Genomic DNA, 21,879 nt, shown 5'->3' on the forward strand with positions numbered 1-21,879 from the left:
ACATGGACTCTTGGAAGATGATTTTGTCTGCGATTCGGTTGATTGATCTTCTTCCTAGAGTCACGCGACTACTATCACGTGATTTGTCTATACTGCCCCAACTCCAGTCATTCAAGTTTAAGAACAAACGGCCTGAGATGGCAGCACTATCATCCCGTGATGTTTTTATTGAGAAACTGACATTATTATTAGTAGTATTGGACATCTGCCATGGAAATTGTAGGCTCATGAAAGTTCATAGTCTGGAGAGATGTTATGTCTTTGTTCGTGTATATTATTAGTAGCTCCATGAATATATATCTGCTCCAACTGAGTTATCACTATGCATACAAGAGTTCAATTCCTGTATATGATATTCTTCTAAACAGCAAAACCTCAGACAGGTTTATCAAGTTATATATTTGCCTAGAAGTCTCCATATCCGATGGAAATGGAGCATGTTGATAAATCCAAAGTTGCAAGAAGCTCGGTCTACACGACTCCAACCGCGTCCCGAAATGCCTCGGCAACCCCGCATAAACACCACATACATAAAGGGGCATTGTCAACCCGTCTTACGTCAATCACTGCTTTTTCAACGATTGCAGACCAAAAGAAATCTACAATACTCAAAACGAACATGTCCGGACCCGGAGCTGGCTACGAATTCCCCGCCCAGGAAGTCTCCTGGCTCAAGCGGGATGTGTTGCTGTTTGCCAACAGCATCGGGGCGACCGCTGATGAATTGCACTTTCTCTACGTATGAAGTCTCCTACTGTCACGACTCCCAAGGTTACCATTAACAATTTATATAGGAGCTTCATCCCAATTTTGCCGTCTTTCCGACTTATCCCATTATCCTGTGTAAGTTCACGCCGGCGGAGGGAGACCACTGCATGATCAATCTGGCTGACGTGTCTCGCAACATAGCATTCAAGCTCACAGACTCCGAGGTGACCGACTTCTATGCTCGTCAAAAAGCCAGTGCGGTTCCTGGTGTCCCCAAATTCGATCCCAAACGGTCGGTCGATGGCCAGCGGAAATTGACCGTCCTCAAGCCCCTGCCACCGACCAGTGCTGGAAAGCAGTTTGAATTGCGCAACAAGGTCATCGGTGTCTACGACAAGGGCAAGGCTGGTTCGGTGATGGAGACGGAACAAAGCATCGTGGACAAATCAACGGGAGAGGTCTACACCAAGATAGTGAGCAGTGGATTCTTTGTCGGCCAGGGTAACTGGGGAGGTCCCAAGGGTCGGTTACTTGCCTCCTTTCTCCCTCTCGAATTGCAGACCTAGACCTTAACTTGTGTTCCTAGGCCCTAGCACTCCTAACTACCCTCCCCCAGAAGGCCGCAAGCCCGATGCCACACATGAAGTGCAAACCACAGCCGAAACTCCCCTTCTGTATCGGTAAGTCGTTGCGACGCGGGCGCTGGTCGATAAGAAGTTTGACTGATCCGTGCTTCGATAAAGATTGAACGGCGACTATAACCCCCTCCATGCTACACCCGAGCCAGGACAGCAGATGGGCTTCGGAGGCACCATCATCCACGGTCTTTTCAGCTGGAACACGGCTGCTCACGCCATTCTCAAGGCGTTTGGTGGCAGCAATCCCAACAACTTTCGCGAATTCCAGGCACGGTTTGCATCTCCGGTCAGGCCAGGCGACCGTCTCACCACGGAAATGTGGAAGGTCGGCGATGCCACAGATGGATTCGAAGAGATCCGATTTGTGACCAAGAATGACAAGGGCAAGATTGTCCTGAGCAACGGTCGGGCTTTGATTAAAATAGCCAAGTCAGGATCGAAATTGTAAGATTCTAGAGTTAAGAGCACACCAAAGTACAATGACTACGGAGATGCTCGTGCACAACTAGACTGATTAAGATTATCGCTGAAGGTAGTTTAACATACAGCGGTCCTCTACAGCAGCGCTCCGACAAGAACAGGGCATTGTATATACATGAATGAGAGAAGATCTACAAAGCATCGGCAATAATGACGTCGGCCGCCTTCTCGCTGATCATATAAATGGGAAGCGCGATGTACCACCCCGGGATCTTGGGAAACACCGAGGCATCCACGACGCGCAGGCCATCCACACCACGCACTCGAAAGTCAGAGTCAAGAACAGCATTTGGATCCTCGTCAGCTCCAATCGCGGCAGTACAGCAGGCATGATGGCCCCATGCCTCTCGCTTGATAAAGTCCTTCAAGTCCGCCTCGGTGGTCACGTTGGGACCGGGCCATACTTCTTCAAATTTGCCGTCCAAAGGCACCAGATCATCAAAGATCTTGCGAGAAAACTGCATGGACTCATAGACTGCCTGAAGGTCCTTCTCGTCTGCGCCGTTCTCCGTCACACCACTATCGAAGGAGTTGAAGTTGATGATCGGGGTATCTCTAGGGTCCGCCGAGCGCAGTTCGATCGTGCCGGCATTGTTCCGGCTCTGGGCCTTCAGGGTAATCCAGGTCCAATGTTGCGCATCCTTCAGGCCCTCGTACGAGTAGTTGGGATAGTAGCCTGGAAAGTTGACTGGAGCTCCTGAAATGAGCACATCGGGCTTTCCTTCGGCCGTGGATGTCTTCCGGACGATAGCGATGGCAATGCCGTTGGTTGTATAGGTACCCTTGTTGATGGCGTTGTTCTGCCACTGGTCCAGGCAGGGATCAGGCATGCTATACATGAATGTGCACTTGCTTGTGAGGACAAAGTCCGTGGGGGCCTTGCCCACAACGCCGGTCTCATATCGATCCTGTAGGTTCTTGCCCACGCCAGGCAAGTCCACCAGGGCGCGGATGTTCCACTTGCTCAGCTCTTCCTTTGGCCCAATACCGCTGAGCTTGAGCAGCTGGGGTGTGTTGAAGGCGCCTGCCGAAAGGATCACCTCCTTGGCAGCGTTGACACTTCCAGGAGTTCCTGCGGATGCTTTGCTTGCACGTGGATCGGCGCGGTACAGGCTCTGGCCCCGGAGATAATCGACACCGATGGCTCTGGGTCTCCCACTGGTCGTATCAAAACGAACATTTGTTACAAGCGTATTCAACTGGATGTCTAGGTGGTATTTGCGAGAGCCGTCCTTGTTGACACTATTAACAGTCTGCATGAGAAAGTCTCGAGGACCTGTGCGTTTGTACTCGGGCACATCTACCGCGATGGGGACTTGAAAGAGTCCAGTCTCCTGGTCGCGGGTGGACAGCGGGTTGTTCATGTCGCGCAGCAAGATTTCCCCCAGCCCAGTGACGGTAGTGATGACCATGCCCAGCAGTGACTTTCCCACTGCGGTAGCTGCCGCAAGGACCAAGGACAACAGCTTCTGATCCTCCAGCACCAGGGTCAACTGGGTCAGACTGGTGGTCAGCCAACCATCAAAGCCATGACCTGCCAGGCTACTAGGAAGGTATCGGTTGCGCTCGAGACGTTTGAAGTAGCCGCGCATATTATTGGGTGCCCAGGTGTCATTGCCAGTAAGCGTGGCCAGATCTTGCCAGTCGCTCTCATACGGGTAGATGGTGCTGCAGAAGTCAGCTTACGCCGGAACATCTCTAATGCAATCAAGAAGCCTCACATCATGGCGTTGTGCGCGGAGCAACCACCCAGTGTGCCTGCACGGGGATACAATATGCCCAGGGGCTCCGAGTTCACTGGAGGATTCTGGCCCACATACAACTCCCCGGCAGGAGTTCGGTAGGTCATCTTAGAGTCTTGCTTCTGACGCTCGAGATCTGGGTAGTGATTCACAAAATAGTCCCATCTCATCGGCTGATACTCGGTTGATTGCAGCTGAAGAGCGGGAACTTGTTGCCGGAGTGCATCTCCTTGGTCATCTCCAGCATCGAGCAAGAGCACCTTGTACCCGGCAATGGCCAGCCGGGCCGCAAGGGGACCTCCTCCGGGTCCAGAGCCGACCACGATATAGTCATACTGAGCGGTCTCATTGGTCGCTCGTGGTGCACTGTACGTGGACCGAGCCTGGGGTTGGTGATACGCTTGGTGCCTTGCAGCATTACCACTGAAAGCATGGGACGAGGGTGTCAGATTTCATTATCCTGGACGATCCGCAGAAAATATAGAATCAGACTGCTTACCTAACCAAAGTCCCAAAGAAGAGGGAAAATATTGAGAAACCCTTGTTGATGTGCATGTTGGGTCAATGACTGTGCTCAACGGACCTGCGATGCTGCCGGGCAAAGGAACCCTAACTGGAAGCAAAGCTCTGATTGAAGAGGAGTTTATATCTACTCCGTATCAGAAGCAGAATCTCCTGAATTTACACCTCTTGCAACACCTCCAATCACATAGCCAACGTGAGTACTGATCGACGTTCGCAAACGGACGGTGATGGGCCGCTTTTCCTCGTGTTACCAATGGCCCTGAGCTACTCCCAAAAGGAGAGCACTGCAAGGCGTGGCACACATAGGCGTACTTGACTGGGAGCGATGACACTAACGGGCTGCCTCGAGCTCGAAAAATATTGAAGCGTCCTACGACAGCCTGAAACCCGAAGAACACTAGCCCCAGTCTGCATGATCAAAATAAGTCCCCGCGTGTCCCCTAATCGACCAACATTGGTAACGCTCACCGGACGGGATATTTTACAACAGGGCCCAGTCAGCTTGTCAAAGCACGCCAGGATGCGCTTAGTGTATCCTTAGCAGAAAGTCATACACCGGATCAACTCCCCTCAATCCATGTTTGTATTGCTAATTTCCTCTCGCCATATTCCCTACTGCTATTGTTGTGTACCATGTTCAAGTGTGTGGGTCATTCCCCAATCCATGACATCCCCGTCAGACGTATTTCTGGAGTGATCATTACCCAAAGAATCAACTAGGTCCTTCCCGCACCTACCCAACAATATACAAACTAGGTAAGTGTCGGATCCTTCTCCCCGGAGGGCCTAGATTTGGACGACTATTTATTTTCTCCGACGTTCTCCTGTCCACCAATGAAGACCGTACCTGGTGGAGCTGAGAAGGCACTGTTGTGGAGCATTGCGGAAAGGTGGCGCTCAGCAAAGTTCGCGCCGGCTTGACGGACGGTTTAGACTTTAGTGGGCTGTCAACTTGTCAGTGCCTAACCTAAAGGATAATTGACGGCTCGTTTTGGGATACAAGGCTTTTCTGAGAGATAATCGGCAGGCCCACTTTCTGCTAACAGCAGACATGCTCGGGCTGCTTACTGAAAGTGGGAATTGCAAAAAGTGAGTTGTGTCAGACTGGAACTAGCATAACTGCCTGGAGGCCATGCTTAAGTGCCATTAAGCTACTTTCAATTGGCGAGATGAGACATTCAGGGGGACTGAGACATTGCTGCTGTTTGAGCTTCATTGGAACGGGGAGCTTAGTCTATAGCAAAGCGCACCGTAGATTATCGACAAGATGCCAGTGGATCCTACCGTTCAAATTCGATTAATCTCCAATACTGATTATTATGAACATATTGTTATCTAATAGGTAGAACAGAGGCGAGACTGACATCAAAGGAATGATGCGGAACCAAAACTCTTAGAATATGAGAACGATATATCTTGACAAAGGCAATGAATGAACGTAAAGAAGACAATCATTTGCAATACTAAGAGCGGGATTCCCATCCAGACGCCTTCAATGTAATGCTGGACGACCGGCGTCTTTTGGGGCATGTTCCAAGTCCACCAACGGCACAAACGTTCCTTCTGACCAAGCACTGAGGCTCGGTCGACTCAGAATGTTTCCCTCCCCTCTGGAAGCAGCTCTCCCCGACCGAGTTCCGCTCTGCTTGGAAGCTGCGCGAGTGGTGTCTCCAAACATGGTGGGACATAGACGACGCATTAAGGCACGCATGGCCGGCAGACAGGCGCAAATGATGCCGACATGGACCTCGACCGTACTCCAGTATCCGACTTCAACATAGTCCCCTGTGGCACAGAACAATCGTCAGACAGATTCAGTGCAATCCATATGCTAAGATTGGACTTACAGGTAACATTATCGGTGGCGGCAAAATGGATGAGTGAGTTGAGTCGGATGATACTGACCAAAGTGACACTGTACTGCATCAGCTGCGAGAAAACATCATGTGCAAGCAGAAGACTTACAAGATTCCTAAGCTGAACATGGACATGACAAAAAGCTTCTTGCGCAGTGAGAGATTGAGCCGATACAGCTCGCGCAATGGCAGGGCCATAACGGTCAGATCCAGAATCATGTTGATCGCGGCTGCAGACCACCCTTGGGCGTTGATGTTGTTGCACGAGTAGTGGCCTTCCCCGTCCCAGCGCAGCCAGGCGCCCTTGATGGGTCTGCACTGGAAGACCGAGATCAAGACAAAAGCTATCAGGTAGCCCGCATTCAGTCCGATTACGACATATGTCATGACCCGAAAGGGACGTGCAGGAAACACACGCAGGTAGAATAGGCAGATGGAGATCTTGGTCAGTGGGATGATACTGAGATAAACTAACTCGTCGTAGAAGTAGATCTTGGGATCCTGTCAAAACTACCCATGACACTACCATCTGAGGAAACTTACATAGAGGATATGTGTGATATTGTCTGGCGGCACTGTCCACATGTCTTTTCCCAGACCCAAATTGGCCACTGCGATAAGGGTCAGTATATACACAGCCTTGTTGAAAAAGGCGAAATAAGGGTTACACACAGACAACCGACAAGGCAGAAAGAGGAATGACCAGTGCCTGAACGAATTAGCTCGCCTCAACTGCACAAAGCCAAGGTTTCTCACCATCGTTACGATCATCGCTAAATCATCTATCCCAAATTGACCACCACAGCATGGCAGCCTCGCGATCATGCGCAAAACAAATGCAATGAGTGCCAAAACGCCTCCAACTACCCCGGTAATGGAGACCGCGCCGGTCCGGTCTCGAATCGGTACTCCACAAGCCGATGAAGTCACATTTTTCGTAGCTGATCCAGTCAGTCATTCGAACGCTCTGAGCCTACGGGCATGGACTTACCTAAAGACTCCCGAATGGTACAATTTGCTTTCACACATGTTTCGAGTGTGCTGGTAAAGACCGGATCCGTACACATACACGTTTGGTCTGTGATGGTGCAGTGTGAATGGGGGAGCGTTGACACAATGCATTGCAGCTAGATATATCAGTATGCTTCCTCCAAAGCCGATGACATATCGGTGTTAACTTACTGCGCATGAGGGCAAAGCTCCCGCCAGCTTCTCCATGTTGTTGGCAGTGACATAGCCAGCCCATGAAAGAAGGACAAGGAGAATTCCGAGCACCTTCATTCTGCTAAATGCGTATGCTTGGAATAGACACCTGGGGGTGAATCGAACAACATGCGAGTCTTCCAACTACAACGAGATAAAAGAGAAAACCCCAAGCATAAAGAGAGTCCCCTTGATACATTCCTGCTGTAACTCCTGCTGGCAAGCGTCGCGCGCGTCAATCGGTGACAGCCCGACAACCACAAATCTGGAAAGCTATGGATCACCCTGCGATCGCTTTTCACCCCTGCTCCTATGCAGCACACTAGTTTGGCATGTCGCCAGGGCTTTGTCATGGCGGCAAGTTCTAACAAATCGTCCAAACCTCCTGGTGACTATGAGGATTTGCAAAAGCTCTGGCGGTTGCGCTGATTGGGCGTCTCACCTGCTGATCCGAAAGTTCTGGATCCCCTTAAACGCCGCAGACTCCTTGGCCATGCAAATCGAGGGAGACCTAACGGCTCCAGGACGAGGATACACAATACAATGCAGTAGGACCGTACTGTTACACGACATGGTCAATGCTGTGGGACCGTACTGTTACACAACATGAACTTTAAGCAAAGCACAAACCAGCTTTTCCGTGTTCTCAAAAGGGTAAGCATTTAACAGGCACGGACCGTAGTATCTTGCCCCTTTCGGCTTCCACTTTCCATATATCTGAATTGTCAGGATAACAACAGGAGGACAAGCAATAAGGGATCGTCTAACGGTGTCGAGTCAGGGTCAATTACTTGAGGGCTTACGTACTATTACGATCGGCACCATGCATGGCAGTTACCCAAGAGTGGTGTTACTGCAAAGACTTCAACGTTGGCTTCTTCGAGCTCATCTGAGAGAGAAGCTGGTTTACTCAGGCCCTGCCCAGCACCTGAGGGCCGGCCCATCAAGCATTTTGATGTTTGTCTTAATTGGTATTTGAGAGGGACGCGAATGTCAGGTCTAGATGAACTCCATTGCTAGCAAGCTGGTTACAGATAGACGCATACTCCAAATCATACACACTTTCGTGAGCAAATGGGCATGGCATGCAAAGGGCCTGAATCCAAAGCAGATTTTAACTCTGCACTAAAGCCCTATCTTTGTCAGTGTGGCACTTTTGGGCGACAGCTTTGATAGCAAACCGTTCTGGATATCACCAAGCTGTCCACTTGCCAGAGCTGGATTCTTCTCCGTGCTGTCATTTATTGCCAAAACTCCTGATTGGGTCATCTGATTTTTGTTAGAAGCCGCAATGGAGCCCAGATGTACCCTGCCAAGACTAGGCGCGGGGGTCGCTCGTGTTCGGTTCGGACTTACTTCGGAATTCAAGATACGCCTTGTGGAAGGTATATATGCTGATCTTTGGTAGGAACATAAGCGAAGAGGGTCGGTTTCTTGAACGGGTCTGATCGACGTTGGCCGGCTTGTCGCCGTGGGATATCTGAGACACCCGGCGGTGGGACTACCGCCGCTTTAGGTAACGGCAAATGATACTACATAAAATCATGCCGTTTCCTGTGACTAGAACGGAAAAGACGCGACTCGAGAGTAAATAGGGTTCAAGGGAGGTGTTTCCGGGGTGTCTTCCTTGTCTGTTGTTGTTCTAGTCTTCTAGAGCTACAGTGTCTAGTTACCGTGTTGAAATTAGCATGAGACCCGCATGTTATTTTAGGCTATAAACTTATTCTATTGGCATGTGGAACCCTGTACGTTTACATGATTACCCCTTGCCTTGGGTTCCTGCTAGTTGCTACCCTGTTTATGTCGTTTAGAACCATCAGAGGCGGATTTGCCCTGTAGTAGAATTAGGAACTCAGTGCGAGCACTTCATATTCAGCTCGAATTGGGGCAAGGTGATTAGTAAACGGTATAGCGATCGCCGTCAAAATACTGAATCTCCAGGGACATATCCTCGGTTATGTCACTGAATATCAACTGTTGTGCTTCTCATCGTCCATTTTTATAGAGGCAATTCCCGTTTTCCTTGACGAGAGTGGTCCAGCCGGTGCTTTACTGTCACTTCCTCTGGAGAGATTCTTCGGCTGCCAATACTTTTTGTGGCCGTAAGACCTATTTTCCAGGATGAAGGCGTTTATTTCCTTGGCCATTCTGGGTCTGGGTTCCCTCGCCTCAGGATTTCCTGATCGTATGGGAGGAGCTGCTCATAAGAACTGCCCATACGCCGCGCTGAAAGAGAAAGAAGATCCAGAGCTGAGAAGGCGATTCCTGGTGGACTCGATGTCCAAACCCATTGATGGTATATTCCGTCCTTATCCCCGTTGGACTATGAGGGCGTAAAAATGGTGTTAATAGAGGAACAGTGACCGGCCTACACGCGTTCCAGCCCCCGGATTTCAAAAGAGGAGACCAACGGGGTCCTTGTCCTGCGTTGAATGCACTGGCGAATCACGGTTATATCCCTCGCAGTGGTGTTGTGTCGGTACGTGATATTACCCGAAGCAAGAAGCTCTGGCCCTGACACGAAAGCAGTTTGTGGAGGTCATTGCGGCCGTCAACAAAGGTACGGATATCTCTAGGACATGTGTTGCTTGGGCCTAGCCCGCTGACCTTTGCAGTGTATGGAATGGGAGTGGACCTGACCACCATCCTCGCAATGATGGGACTCGTGTGGACGGGCAATCCACTTGCTCTCGTCCCCAGCTTTTCTATCGGAGGTCGCGATACTGGAGTGAACAATCTGCTGAACAATCTGGGGGGTCTCCTTGGTGCGCTCCCAGTTCCACCGCGAACGAAAATCCTCCGACTAATTCATTTCAGGGGAGCCCCAGGGTCTTATCGGTTCGCACAACTTTATCGAGGCCGATTCCTCCAACACGCGGGACGATTTGTATGTCACTGGAAACAACTACGCGCTGAACATGGACAAGTTCATGGAATGGTACAACATGTCAACGGACGGGACATTTAGCATGGATCTGATGGCTGAGCGGGCCAAAATCCGCTTTGAGCAAAGCGTTCAGACGAACCCGGAATTCTATTACGGGCCAGTGACAGGTCTCATCTCTCGGAATGCTGGTTATATGTTTCCTGGGCGACTGTTCCGGAATCATTCGCGCGAGAACCCAGAGGGTGTTTTGAGTAAGGATTAATCGCCCAGAAGGTGAATGCAAAACTGACAAGCAAGTAGCCAAGGAGATTGTTCGCAGCTTTTACGGCATTTACGGAGAGGAAGGAAACCTGACGTACCGCGAAGGATGGGAAAGGATTCCTGAGAATTGGTACAAGTCTCCGTTAGATTATGGCCTGGTGCAGCTGAATCTCGACTTAGCGGACTGGATACTCAAACATCCGGAACTTGCAAGGTCAGTCTCTTGCTCCTGTCGACTCTGTCGCCCCCCACGCCGCTCATCATGGATCATCTAGTATCGGGGGAAATACCGGCACGGTCAACAGCTTCGCCGGGGTAAATCTCGCCGATGTAACGGGCGGCGTCCTGAACCTCACCACCCTCTTGGATGGAAATAATCTGCTGTGCTTCGTTTTTGAAGTGCTCAAGTTTTCCGGTCCTAATGCTTTGGCTGGTCTTTACAAGACCCTGGCAGTCCCGTTGGACATGATCAACAAGATCATCGCCGTCCCACTCCTGAACATGTCGTGTCCGGCGTTCAAGGACCTGCAGATGGGCGGTAGGCCACTCTGGGATGCCATCAAAGATGATTTCCCCGGTGCCATGAAGAGTGGTGGTGCCCTGTGATGGTGGGTATTTCTTCATCCGCCATACTACTTCAGGGTTACTTTTCATGTTCGATTGTATACTATCCTGTGCTGTTCCATGCATTCGTCAGCTCATATGTGCGTTAACCTGAGCTGAACAACTAACTGGATCATAATACACAGCTGTTGTCAATATCCATGCGCATTCAAATTGGATAGAGAGTGAATCAGAAGGAAGCATAATTGCACATGTTGATCCCGCAAGAGCCCTAATATAGTCTCATGCTGCATCCCATCCCGTCCTCTTGCGATTGGTGGAAATATCCTTGGATTCGTCATGATCTCCGCTATGGAGATGCCGCAAGTCTCGTCGAGTAGATGGCATGTTTCCTATAGACCAGCCACGGAGAAAGCCTTGGCCATTGATCGTTGCTGGATTCGTCACGTTCCTCGGCAACAGATCTGCTGGGAAATACTGTGCAGTAAACACCATCGCACCGGGTGCGGGCAAGGTGGAGAATTAATATCCTGCCAAGAGGTTCATGAATATACTTTTCCCCTGAGTTACACTTTAGTTGACAAAGTTTATAATTACAAAAAGCCGAGATTCCTCGTACTTGTCCGTCGCGTGGCTACTGTGCAGCTCATCACTCTGACCCTCGCAACATGGCCTTTCTTCTCACTCTCGCCACTCTCGGAGGCCTCGCCCAGGGAGCCGTGATTCCACGAGCGAGCATCGACAGTGATGCGGTGGTAGGATTCCCCCAGACGGTCCCCAGCGGTACTACCGGAAAGGTCTACCTTGCCTATCAGCCGTACCTCAAGGTGGTCAACGGCTGTGTTCCCTTCCCAGCGGTCGATGCAGAGGGCAACACCAAGTAAGCTGGCCCATGGTACGACTCAATGTTCTGTTGAAGCTAATATCAACAGCGCTGGCCTGGCCCCGACAGGAGCATCCAACGGTGACTGCGCCAGCAGCACCGGCCAGATCTACGTGCGCGGGGCCGCGTATGGCAATCACTACGCCCTCATGTACTCGTGGTATTTCCCCAAGGACGAGCCCTCGACTGGGCTCGGACATCGCCATGACTGGGAGGGAGTCATTGTCTGGCTCTCATCGTCCACGTCCACCTCGGCTGACAACGTTGTCGCCGTGTGTCCGTCCGCCCATGGTGGCTGGGACTGCTCGACAGGTGGATTCACACTCAGCGGCACCAAGCCTCTCATTAAGTACTACAGCACCTGGCCGGTGGATCACCAGTGTGGCCTCACCTCGACTGTGGGAGGCACACAGCCCTTGATCGCCTGGGAGAGTCTGCCAACTGTAGCCCAGACGGCACTGGAGAGCACCGATTTTGGTGCTGCCAATGTGCCTTTCAAGAATGCTAACTTTGACTCCAACCTGGCCAAGGCGACCTTTTGAGAGAGTTAGCGCGACAAAAATGGTCGGGCAATTCCGCCTCTGTTTTGCTGCCCAATGTCTGCAATTGTGTCTGAAAAGGAGCATGCAAGTGCGCTGTTGGTTTCCCACCTTTTACTAAGCGGAAGTTGCAAGCGCCGGTAATGTTTGCGTCCATATCATCCTCAAATCAGATAGAAGCACACTTTCATCATCGCGCATTCTCATGTAGGGTTGTCTGGCTTTAATCCCTGTGAACCACAACTTATCGGACTTTGTAGAAGCCGAAAGCCGAGTGGGATCATGAGACTCTCGATGACATGAATCAGGTCGCTCCCTGCTTGGTCATGTTTCTGCTCCTCACCGGTTGATCGACACTTCATCAGGCCAATAATATCCGCCGTTGAAGGCAAGCCCTAATTAAAAATCAATCAGAGATAGAAGCCCCCACTGCTTCGGCGCGGACGATCAATCAGTATCGTCCAACCCCAGAAAGGGAGGAGCAAGCAACATTCTTCTGGGCCAGGGATGAAGAGTGAAGAAGAGACGACCGACATATAAATACCCGTTAGCTCGATCACGCCATCAGCCAGCTGGATGTAGCCATCATCTTGAACTCTCATTGATCCTTTCTCACGTACTGCTATACTGCCAATCGTCAATCTAGTTAGTTACCCATCATGGCTGACGTCAACAAATCGCCGTCTCAGTCCCGCCTGCTCCTCATCAGTGTCCCTCGCACGGCATCAAATCTCATGCTCAAAATCCTCAATCTTCCTGGTCAGAAGTTGGTCACCAACGAGAAAGGAGGCTATTTCTTTTTCAACGCCTTTATCAAGGTCGACAACAATGGCCGCATAACTTTACCCCTAGAAGAGCGGAGCGAAGCCCAGAAGCAGGAAATCCGCGATGCCCTCCAGGAAGCTGTCGATGGTCTCGAGGACTGTGCTCAGCGAGCAGAGCAAGAGGGGAAGATTGCATTCGCCAAAGAGCACGCCTTCTGGCTCACCAATCCAGCCGTGTTGGGAAATCAGGCCGAACAGGCCGCCAGCTTCCGACTGCGAATTCCCGACAAGTACGGTCCCTCGCAAACATTCTCCCCTCTCAATCATACTGTGCTGCCTGACGAATACCTGCGGACGTGGAGATTGACCTTCGTCATTCGTCACCCAGCCTTGGCTTTCCCATCTCTGTGCCGTGCCATGCAGAAATTCCGGCAAGGCGGCATTATGCAGAGGGAGGACACCGTTGGGTCAATGAAAACCACACTGACGTTGACATGGACGCGAATGCTCTACGACTGGTGCCTGGAGCAGCCTGATCTCCCCGGAAAGCCCCTGGTAGTAGATGCGCAGGATATCATCCACAATCCGCAGGTGATGGTCCAGTACTGCGAAGAGACTGGCCTTGACCCAAGTGCGTTGCAGTTTGAATGGGAGAGTAAACAAGAAGTCCTGGACAGGCAAACAATGGGACCTGATTCCCAAAGTCAGCAAAAGTCTGATGTGGACTTGGCTAAAGCTGAGGCGGTCATGCTCTCGACCCTGTTGGGGTCCACGGGTGTCATCAAGGACAAAACCCCGACCGTGGTAGATGTAACAGCCGAGGCCAAGCAGTGGAAAGAGGAATTTGGAGAGGAACTGGCCTATATGCTGGAGACGACGGTGCGCGATGCCATGCCCGACTATGAATATCTCCGAAGTCGACGCATTACTGTCTGATCAAGGGCTCGGCAAGACCAGGTCGGATTGTCTGCTGTGTCCATCGTGAAGCTTGGACTTGTATTAGGAGAAACTTGACATTTTTTTTTAGAATTTGTGCATGTGTAACCAATTAATTATTGACTTCCCCAAATGGGCGCTATGTTGAACATCGACTAAAAAGAGATACTTCTAACCACTTTGACCGCGGAGATGATTCCGGGTAAATGAAACGCTCCATGCGGGTTTCAACCCCGCAGAGACGTGGTACGGAGAGACGAGTCAAAGCCAGCTGGCGTAAGCCGATCAATATGAGGGTTCGAACACACGAAGATATCACGATATGCCTTGTAGATGCTTGGTTGACCCAAGTGCGGGAGCAGAAACATGAGACCACTGCAGCGGATTGCCATCATTCTCACCTGTTTGTTCCTTGTATTTCTGGTTCTAAGGCTTCGAATCGGAGGAATTACCCCTGGCAGCCCCGCGACTCAATCTTTTCCTCGAGTGAACGGGTCACAGCAGCATTCATTCAGCAATCTGTCATTGTCTCACGCCCAATGTGTGGCCGCTTTTCCTGGTCTATTCAGCGAAATCGAGGATGCTGTTTCTCGCGGACCTTTCACTCTCACATGGTCACGACTAGGAGAGCCCTTGCAGGGAAGCGTCAAGGACAATCAGGTAGGCCTGCAGGTCATACGCAGTTGGATTTTACTGACCGCAGGGCTACAGTTGTACATCTTAAACTGGCAGAAGAAGGCATTTCTATCAGAGCAGATGCTCAATGTAACTCCTCATCCTGGCCAATTGAATAGACGTGCACATAACGCTTTCCCAGGAACGGACAGCAGCTCTGAACCAGCTCTACCGCGCAATCATCACTTCCCCAGAGCCGCTGCCAGACACTCTTTTCGTCTTGAATATCCAGGATCGGCCGATAGCACAATCATGGTCATACGCGCGTCCAGCCGATCCCGCAGCCACCAAGGCCGGGGACTTCCCCATGCCGCACTTTGCCTTTTGGGCATGGCCGCTTAAGTATATCGGATCCATGGATCGGGCACTAATCGCGATCGCCGAGATCGAAGCAAATTGTACATTCCACGCTAAGATTCCACAAGCTGTCTGGCGCGGCACACCTTGGTTCAACGACGTGCAAAATCACGATCTCCGCAAGCGACTAATTCAGGTCACCACGGGGAAACCGTGGGCGGACGTACAAGCCTTGGAATGGGAAACCAACGGCGAGACGGCCAGGAACGGGCTGGCCATTGAGGACTTCTGTCGGTACAAGTACATCATTTACACAGAGGGGGTAACCTACTCTGGACGGCTGCCCTTCCATCAGGCTTGCCGCTCCATCATTCTCACGCCGCCCATGGCATGGATGCTGCACACCACACATCTCGTGCGACCAGTCTTTTCGAGCACATTATTGCAGACAGAGCCCAGACTGGGACCTCCGCATCAGTCGGATCGCATCAAGCGAGCCTGGCCAACTGATCTTGACGCCGGGGATGCCAATCTGGTGATGGTCTCACCAGACTGGTCCGATCTCGAGGCTACCATCGCATGGTTGGAGGATCATCCGATAATAGCGCAGGGCATCGCTAATCGACAGCGTGAGTTGTTTTATGACGGAGGATATCTTAGCCCTGCCGCCGAGACGTGCTACTGGAGAGCATTGATCAGGGGCTGGAGCAAGGTTGTTGAGCCCGAGGGTAGGGAGTGGACTGAACACAAGGGCGTCAGATGGGAGCTCTTTAGTCTTGGAGGATTCTAATAGAAGGGGCTGCGAGAGGCATTCTTGACGCCACGAAATGACTGTATCCAGGCCTGAGCTGTCAACGTCGTCGGTGCGGGAAAGGAAGATAGTCCAGGCTCATGTTAATGATGTGACAAACATCGCCTGCATTGTCGATATGCCAACTGTACTTTGCAAGAATATGTCATCAGTGGTGGCATCTTATACGTTGTTGACAAGTATGTGTTGGAGCTATTATGTTGAGCTTTGCGTCCGGAGCTTTTATTGGCCTTTTCTAGCACCCTTCTTAAGATGGGCTACCGGCTGGGCGTCGTCTTCCTCACCGTCTTGATCCCTGCCCTCGCCATGGCGCCTATCGGTGGAGCCATTCCGCAAAATTGGGCCTACAGCTGACTGGACATGAAGGCCTTTGGCGGCGTCCTATGTCTCACAGGATCTGTCATCGTTCTGCGATCTAAGTGGCTCTACGCAGGGAAGGAACCTCTCAAGGTGTTTTGAGTGTGGAGGTGGCACACTCCATAGTGTGCAGGGAGGAGCATGTAAAAGATCTGGCTTAGAACCAAGTTTATACAGTCCCAGGCTGCAGGGGTATTGGAGCATCAATAACAACCATAATAATAGACCTTTTCAGAGTAGATTGTCGGACAGGCAAGTACTCATTGACTGCATATCATCAGGGCGGTACGCCGGTTCCAAGATATTCCTCGTGGGACACGGACACCGCATGCCAATTTAAAGTGTGATAGCAAGGTTTCAGACAGCAAGCAAGGCGAACAGCCAGCCAATAGCGAAGCATCAGTGATATGCAAGGACTTAGTCTCATCTATAAACCCTTCTGAACCAAGGTCCTGCTTGGTAGCGGCGCCAATCAGTCGACCATGAACGGCGGTTGGCGTGGGCACGGAGCACCTGACAAAAACACAGTTCTGCCAATAGACTTTTTGCGGCTTGCCACCCAAAAAAATTGCAATAAAATATATTAAAAAAGAGAAAAAAGAAAAGGAAAAAAGGGTGAACCGAATGTCACATAGATGAACGAATAAATAAAACAATCAGCATGGAAAAAGGACTGCTGATGATACAAACATAAGTATTCCTCCTTCAATTAGTATACCAAACATTTCCGTGGATAACCGTCCAAGATTATTATAAGTAGCGTCATCGCAGAAAGCCACCTGGAGCTTCCTGCCCTACGCAGATCTTGGACCATGCTTTCAAAACGTTAAATAACTGTATTCAGATGGCCTGGACCTCTGCCCCGCCGGACGAACCACGGCTCCACATAAGATGCAGCACACCAACGATGAACCAGACCGACTCATCACCCAAGAGCAAGCCGTTGATCCACGTCTTTTGAGAGACCAATAAGATAAAGACCCTGACTCTGACCGCGCCGAAGATAATGCTTGGTATCCTATTTATACTGTTGTCCATTCCAGTCACTCTTTCGGGGAGAGATGATGGCAGGACGTCAAACGCCGATAAATCTGTGAGGGGTCCACATCTGTATACAGGATGGCAAAATATCCTGGAGACGCTCCAATTTTGTTGGTTTCGAATGACGTCCATGAGGTTAGCGAGAAGCCAACCCCATGGCTGCAGACCGCGAATGAAGTGATTATTGCAGTTGGGCTGGCGATCAGTACCGGTTTCCTTATTATGCGGATATACACCAGGGCCTATGTTATGAAGAAGTTTGGATGGGATGACGGTATGTTATGGCGCCAACAATTCAGCACCTTCTTAGAGTTGAGATGAACTAAGATAAACACAACACCACTAGTACTCCTAATAATGGCCTGGGTAAGTCACTGATTGATGGGTAGCGACTGCTCATTATGAGAACCGCACATGCTTACCTGGGTTAAATAGGTATTTTCAGTTGGGACACAGGCAATAATTATAAGTGCGGAACCCAGCTAAAATGAGAAAGCTTTGACGGACACTGCAGCTAAGGAGACCTCTTTTAGATGCTTATGCTCATGCCGGTCTGGGTGTTCATATAGCGGAGTTACCAGTATCGACAATACAAACCTATCAGAAGGTATGGCCATGACTTATTATGCTGAAAATTCCGCGATGGTCTTGGTAAAGTACTACTACTTATATGCTGAGTACAGTGCGTCCTTGCTACTTCTACTATCTATATTTTCGCTCTTGCATTTGCCAAACTGGCTTTGCTGGGGCTTTATTATCGGCTGCTGCATATATCTCCAATTTGGAGATATATAATCTACACAGTGATTTTCATCATTGCTGGTTACAGCATTGCGCTTGCCCTAGCCCTGATATTTGCCTGTCATCCTATCCAGAAGGCATGGGATGTTTCCATCACTACAGGTTCGTGTATTAATCGTCAGGGTGCCTATCTAGCAACTGCTTGCACAAACACCGCCAGTGATATCGCTTTGATCATCATACCGATCCCGGTTGTATGGAACTTGAAGATGCCGCTCGGTCAAAGGTTGGCGGTCATTGGCATGTTCAGTATTGGGTGTCTGTAAGCCATCCCTTCTATTCTCGGGTTACTCAGTCTGTTCGCCCCTCACTTTCTCAATAGGACAATAATTACAAGCATTGTCCGCTTGGCAACTCTATGGCCGTTAGTAACCTCAAAAGACCCGACCTATGAGGTTGGACTTGCAGGTATATTCATGTGAGTTGTTCAAACTGCCATCGGCACCCTTACAACTGGTAGAGAAGGTTATTGATATTCTACATAATTTGCAGCGGCATCGAGGCCAATTTTATAATTATTTGTCCCTGTCTTCCCTTCCTACGCCAATTTTTTCGTCATCACTCTCCTAGATGGTTCCGCGATCCTGATAGCAGCCAACAGGGCCGGACACAGGGCCACACTTCAGCAGCCTCACCAATGAAGCCTAGCACACCTACTTGTGTTCGGCGTCAGGATGATATTGAGATGGCTATAAATGTGGGAGGTGCATTGTGAGTTGTTAGCAACAAAGAAGATGTGGATAATGCAAAACTCGCAGACAGATCACTGCCGCATCCTGCGGCCACATGATGACCAAAACCTATTCTAATACTCTAGGTCTATTGATTTGCTGTGTAGGAAGCCTATCCCATAATGGGTGGAAGTCTATAGTTACTTGTATACCCTAGTACATAACCAAAGGGTAAGGTTGCCTTTAATACCCTGCTATTAGCTGCTGGTATGTCCTCCTAATTCTATACGTATATTGCCCTATAATAGCAGCTAGAACATACCTGAGGTGTCTGTATTACTTATCTATAAGGATGGACTGTCATCTGAGTTAACTAGAGGGGCAAGCTCTTTTCTCCTAGCTATATAGTTGACCACGCTAATACAGATGTAGACTTAAGTTTATTATTTAAGCTATCACTAGATTGCTGTTAGGCAATAAAGAAATGGATTAAGAATGCTAATGAATCACTCCCAACAGTGTAAACTACAACGTCCATTTCACTTTATAAATTAATGTCCACACCATAACTCATAATCCTGCAACTCCACCGCTAGATCTTGCATATTGCCGTATTTTCTAGTCCTCCAATCAACCAGACCCTTCTCTAATCCTTTTGTAAATCCCTCGTCATACTTCATTCCTTCATCCGAATTCTCTAGTTTAGTCATCCTCCAACATGCCCAATCACTGGCCATGACACCCTCCGATGCACGTAACAAACCCATCGCAATACCAACAATACCTGGCTGACTCGTGTGTCTACGAAACACAGTTGCACCGCAAGTCCCACAGAACGAACCTAGAGCCCCTTCGCTGGACACATAGCTTTTCAAAGACCCTATCAGAAGATCTTCTGGTAGCGACGGTGAGATATGGTCCGTCGGAACCAATATCCACGCAATCGCGTGGGTACCAGTGAGCAGGCGACAGTCCCTACAGACGTCGACAAGCGCAGGCCACTTCGACATATCGGATGGATGCACCCATTTACGGCCTGCAGGGCCGACCAGGTAGTCCCTGTGAGGACGGGATATGGTCATCGAGACGCCACCACAGTGGCATTGGGCAAGGAGTTGATCGTCCTCACTCGCCGGAACCACCGGCAATTCCTCGGACGCCGGACTCTCCTGCGGATTCCACACCTTAATCATCTGGCCCCTGATCTGAGGAATGAGTTCAGACATGCCACCATCCCGTGTGGAGTTTGTGAAAGCATGCGAGCCAATTTCCCACATCCCCTCGTTAGCATTGGCGTCGAATACCGAAATGGAGATGTACCAATCTCCGTCGTCATGGCTACGGTCACCGATGTGACAGCCGCAATTAGTGCAAAAATACCGCGTTGATTCTGAATATGGATGCGCATAGCCGGTTAATTTCTCGAGTCTGGAAGGCGCGATGAACTGCGGTTCGACCCCGGACGGAACATGGGAGTGGAATGAGCAGAGAGCTCCGTGGGTTTGGCGGCAGATGGAGCAGTGGCAGACATGCACCTTGAGTGGTAGGTCACCTTTGGGTATAGTGAGAGAGAAATTTGCGTTGCCGCAGTGGCAGGATGCCGTTAGGGTCTTAGATTCTGGGGCTGCCATCTGTCTATCAGCCTCGATGGAGGGGACGTCTCATTGAAGACGGCGACCAGGAGACAGGTGTTGATAAGTAGACAATCCTCGATATATAAGTGTGTAACCAGCTGAGGGGCAGATGATGGAACGCCTTAGGCAGAAGTAGGCAGGAAAAAGTTAATTTTAAAGCTGTTATGATCCAGAGGAAGATTGATTGTGCTCCATTCCTTCTGTAGACCTCCTGAGGGTTATAAACAATATGAATATCAGGCTAATTAGAAATCAATCATACAGGATTTAGTCTGTCAGAACCTCTAATGGTATACCTGGTTACAATTCACAACATTCCCTCTCAAGGTCACTGGGCAGTCAGATCACTTGACCCATTTTAAGCGCCTTTGGCTCTATCACAACCTTGAGCTCGTATTCTAAGTTGAATTTTTGAAGGGCACCACCAATCACCGCGGATGCCACGTATTCTGTGCTTGGCGGGATAACGGTCGACATAAAGGGGGGTAATTTATTAGGGTCGCCTCACTAGGACTATTGTAGTGATTAGTAGGTTCGCGATTACTCTACGGAAGAGGACTAATAGAGGTGGCCAAGGTAAGTCATCACTGTGAGGAAATTGTCAACCATGTCAGGAATTAATTGCAGCATGTTCTATAGGACTTTTGTAAGGTGGACACAATGCAGTTGTAGACTAAAGTGTGGATACTTCCACTGCCTCCTAGATTCCACCATGCGTTGCGTGAACAGAACAGACCTGAGATAAGCTTGCAACCCTGGTCTTCAAAGAGCAACCTGCTGAATGTACACCTCACTTGAACTCGACTCTACAATCATTTTCCACAGGACGGTCATATTCTGCCGATATCGGATCTTGATGTGTTAGATGTACAACCCAAGGTTGCTTGTCTAGAAAGGGAACACCAGGGAAGTAATCCGCAAATTCTTAGCCGCCGATGGTTTCGGCTACGACAAAGCTTATCAGCTCGACTCGCCGAATATCGCTTCTCGCTAGCTTGAGGATATACAGAGCTTGGATTTACTGATAAGAGGTTATCTAAGATCCGGGGAAACAAGCCCTATCTTGCATCGTCTCTCAATAGGGTAAGTGGCCTCATCCTTTTGTAGCCCCAGCCCGAGAATCAGGACCCTGTGCCACCACGACCACCAAATTACCACAAGATAAGGTTTCGTACACTCATTTCACAGCATCAGTCTTTCCCTGGACATAACACCAACTCTCCAATGGATCTATAACTACCATGCGTCTGCTTGTGGCGGCTTTTGACGACTACGTTTCTCCGTTCCTCTTAAACCCAATTGTCGTTCGATATCCCACATTCTGCAACCTTGGAGCATCAAAAACATGCATGATCCTCCTGGTACGGCGATATTTGATGTCGCTGGGGGACCTAAACGGAATATAATAGCCCGATACCCTCATATGACCCAAATGAGTCGCTGGTATGCCTGTCATGGGCAGCCTGCATTTGACGTCCTTGAGCTGACAGGAGCTGTGAAGAACTGGAACATAAAACGCAAGGCTGTGCGATTCACTATTTTGGAGCTCTGGGGTTTTTGCTCACGTTTGCTACGTAAACACATACCCCTGTCCCAAAAGACAGTC

At 49.9% G+C, this 21,879-nt stretch overlaps 8 protein-coding genes across 8 annotated transcripts; 5 read left to right on the forward strand and 3 right to left on the reverse strand.

Annotated features, from left to right (window-relative positions):
* Positions 1-619: 619 nt before the first annotated feature.
* Positions 620-1,794, forward strand: Aud_006756 (putative peroxisomal dehydratase; the record flags this gene model as incomplete). Its single annotated transcript, XM_043291653.1, has 5 exons — positions 620-739; positions 795-843; positions 910-1,230; positions 1,295-1,388; positions 1,452-1,794. 5 exons carry the CDS (start codon positions 620-622, stop codon positions 1,792-1,794), a joined length of 927 nt encoding a protein of 308 aa, XP_043147588.1.
* A 163-nt stretch (positions 1,795-1,957) lies between these two features.
* Aud_006757 (GMC family oxidoreductase) lies at positions 1,958-4,123 on the reverse strand (the record flags this gene model as incomplete). Its single annotated transcript, XM_043291654.1, has 3 exons — positions 1,958-3,494; positions 3,548-3,991; positions 4,068-4,123. The coding sequence occupies 3 exons, from the start codon at positions 4,121-4,123 to the stop codon at positions 1,958-1,960; spliced, it is 2,037 nt and encodes a 678-aa protein (XP_043147589.1).
* A 1,462-nt stretch (positions 4,124-5,585) lies between these two features.
* Positions 5,586-7,230, reverse strand: Aud_006758 (putative integral membrane protein; the record flags this gene model as incomplete). The annotated part of the gene is made up of 8 exons (XM_043291655.1): positions 5,586-5,878; positions 5,941-6,008; positions 6,059-6,450; positions 6,493-6,560; positions 6,622-6,658; positions 6,706-6,890; positions 6,941-7,076; positions 7,132-7,230. 8 exons carry the CDS (start codon positions 7,228-7,230, stop codon positions 5,586-5,588), a joined length of 1,278 nt encoding a protein of 425 aa, XP_043147590.1.
* Positions 7,231-9,273: 2,043 nt separating this feature from the next.
* Aud_006759 (peroxidase family protein) lies at positions 9,274-10,906 on the forward strand (the record flags this gene model as incomplete). The annotated part of the gene is made up of 7 exons (XM_043291656.1): positions 9,274-9,448; positions 9,513-9,631; positions 9,682-9,712; positions 9,768-9,917; positions 9,970-10,290; positions 10,340-10,514; positions 10,576-10,906. The coding sequence occupies 7 exons, from the start codon at positions 9,274-9,276 to the stop codon at positions 10,904-10,906; spliced, it is 1,302 nt and encodes a 433-aa protein (XP_043147591.1).
* A 626-nt stretch (positions 10,907-11,532) lies between these two features.
* Aud_006760 (NPP1 family protein) lies at positions 11,533-12,289 on the forward strand (the record flags this gene model as incomplete). Its single annotated transcript, XM_043291657.1, has 2 exons — positions 11,533-11,744; positions 11,797-12,289. The coding sequence occupies 2 exons, from the start codon at positions 11,533-11,535 to the stop codon at positions 12,287-12,289; spliced, it is 705 nt and encodes a 234-aa protein (XP_043147592.1).
* Positions 12,290-12,945: 656 nt separating this feature from the next.
* On the forward strand, positions 12,946-13,986 carry Aud_006761 (uncharacterized protein; the record flags this gene model as incomplete). The annotated part of the gene is made up of 1 exon (XM_043291658.1): positions 12,946-13,986. One exon carries the CDS (start codon positions 12,946-12,948, stop codon positions 13,984-13,986), a length of 1,041 nt encoding a protein of 346 aa, XP_043147593.1.
* Positions 13,987-14,352: 366 nt separating this feature from the next.
* Aud_006762 (uncharacterized protein) lies at positions 14,353-15,748 on the forward strand (the record flags this gene model as incomplete). Its single annotated transcript, XM_043291659.1, has 3 exons — positions 14,353-14,646; positions 14,698-14,751; positions 14,804-15,748. 3 exons carry the CDS (start codon positions 14,353-14,355, stop codon positions 15,746-15,748), a joined length of 1,293 nt encoding a protein of 430 aa, XP_043147594.1.
* Positions 15,749-19,190: 3,442 nt separating this feature from the next.
* Aud_006763 (GFA family protein) lies at positions 19,191-20,270 on the reverse strand (the record flags this gene model as incomplete). Its single annotated transcript, XM_043291660.1, has 1 exon — positions 19,191-20,270. One exon carries the CDS (start codon positions 20,268-20,270, stop codon positions 19,191-19,193), a length of 1,080 nt encoding a protein of 359 aa, XP_043147595.1.
* Between the last annotated feature and the right edge of the window lie 1,609 nt (positions 20,271-21,879).

This window comes from Aspergillus udagawae, assembly GCF_001078395.1.
Source record: "Aspergillus udagawae IFM 46973 DNA, scaffold_4, whole genome shotgun sequence".
Taxonomy (NCBI): Eukaryota; Fungi; Ascomycota; class Eurotiomycetes; order Eurotiales; family Aspergillaceae; genus Aspergillus; species Aspergillus udagawae.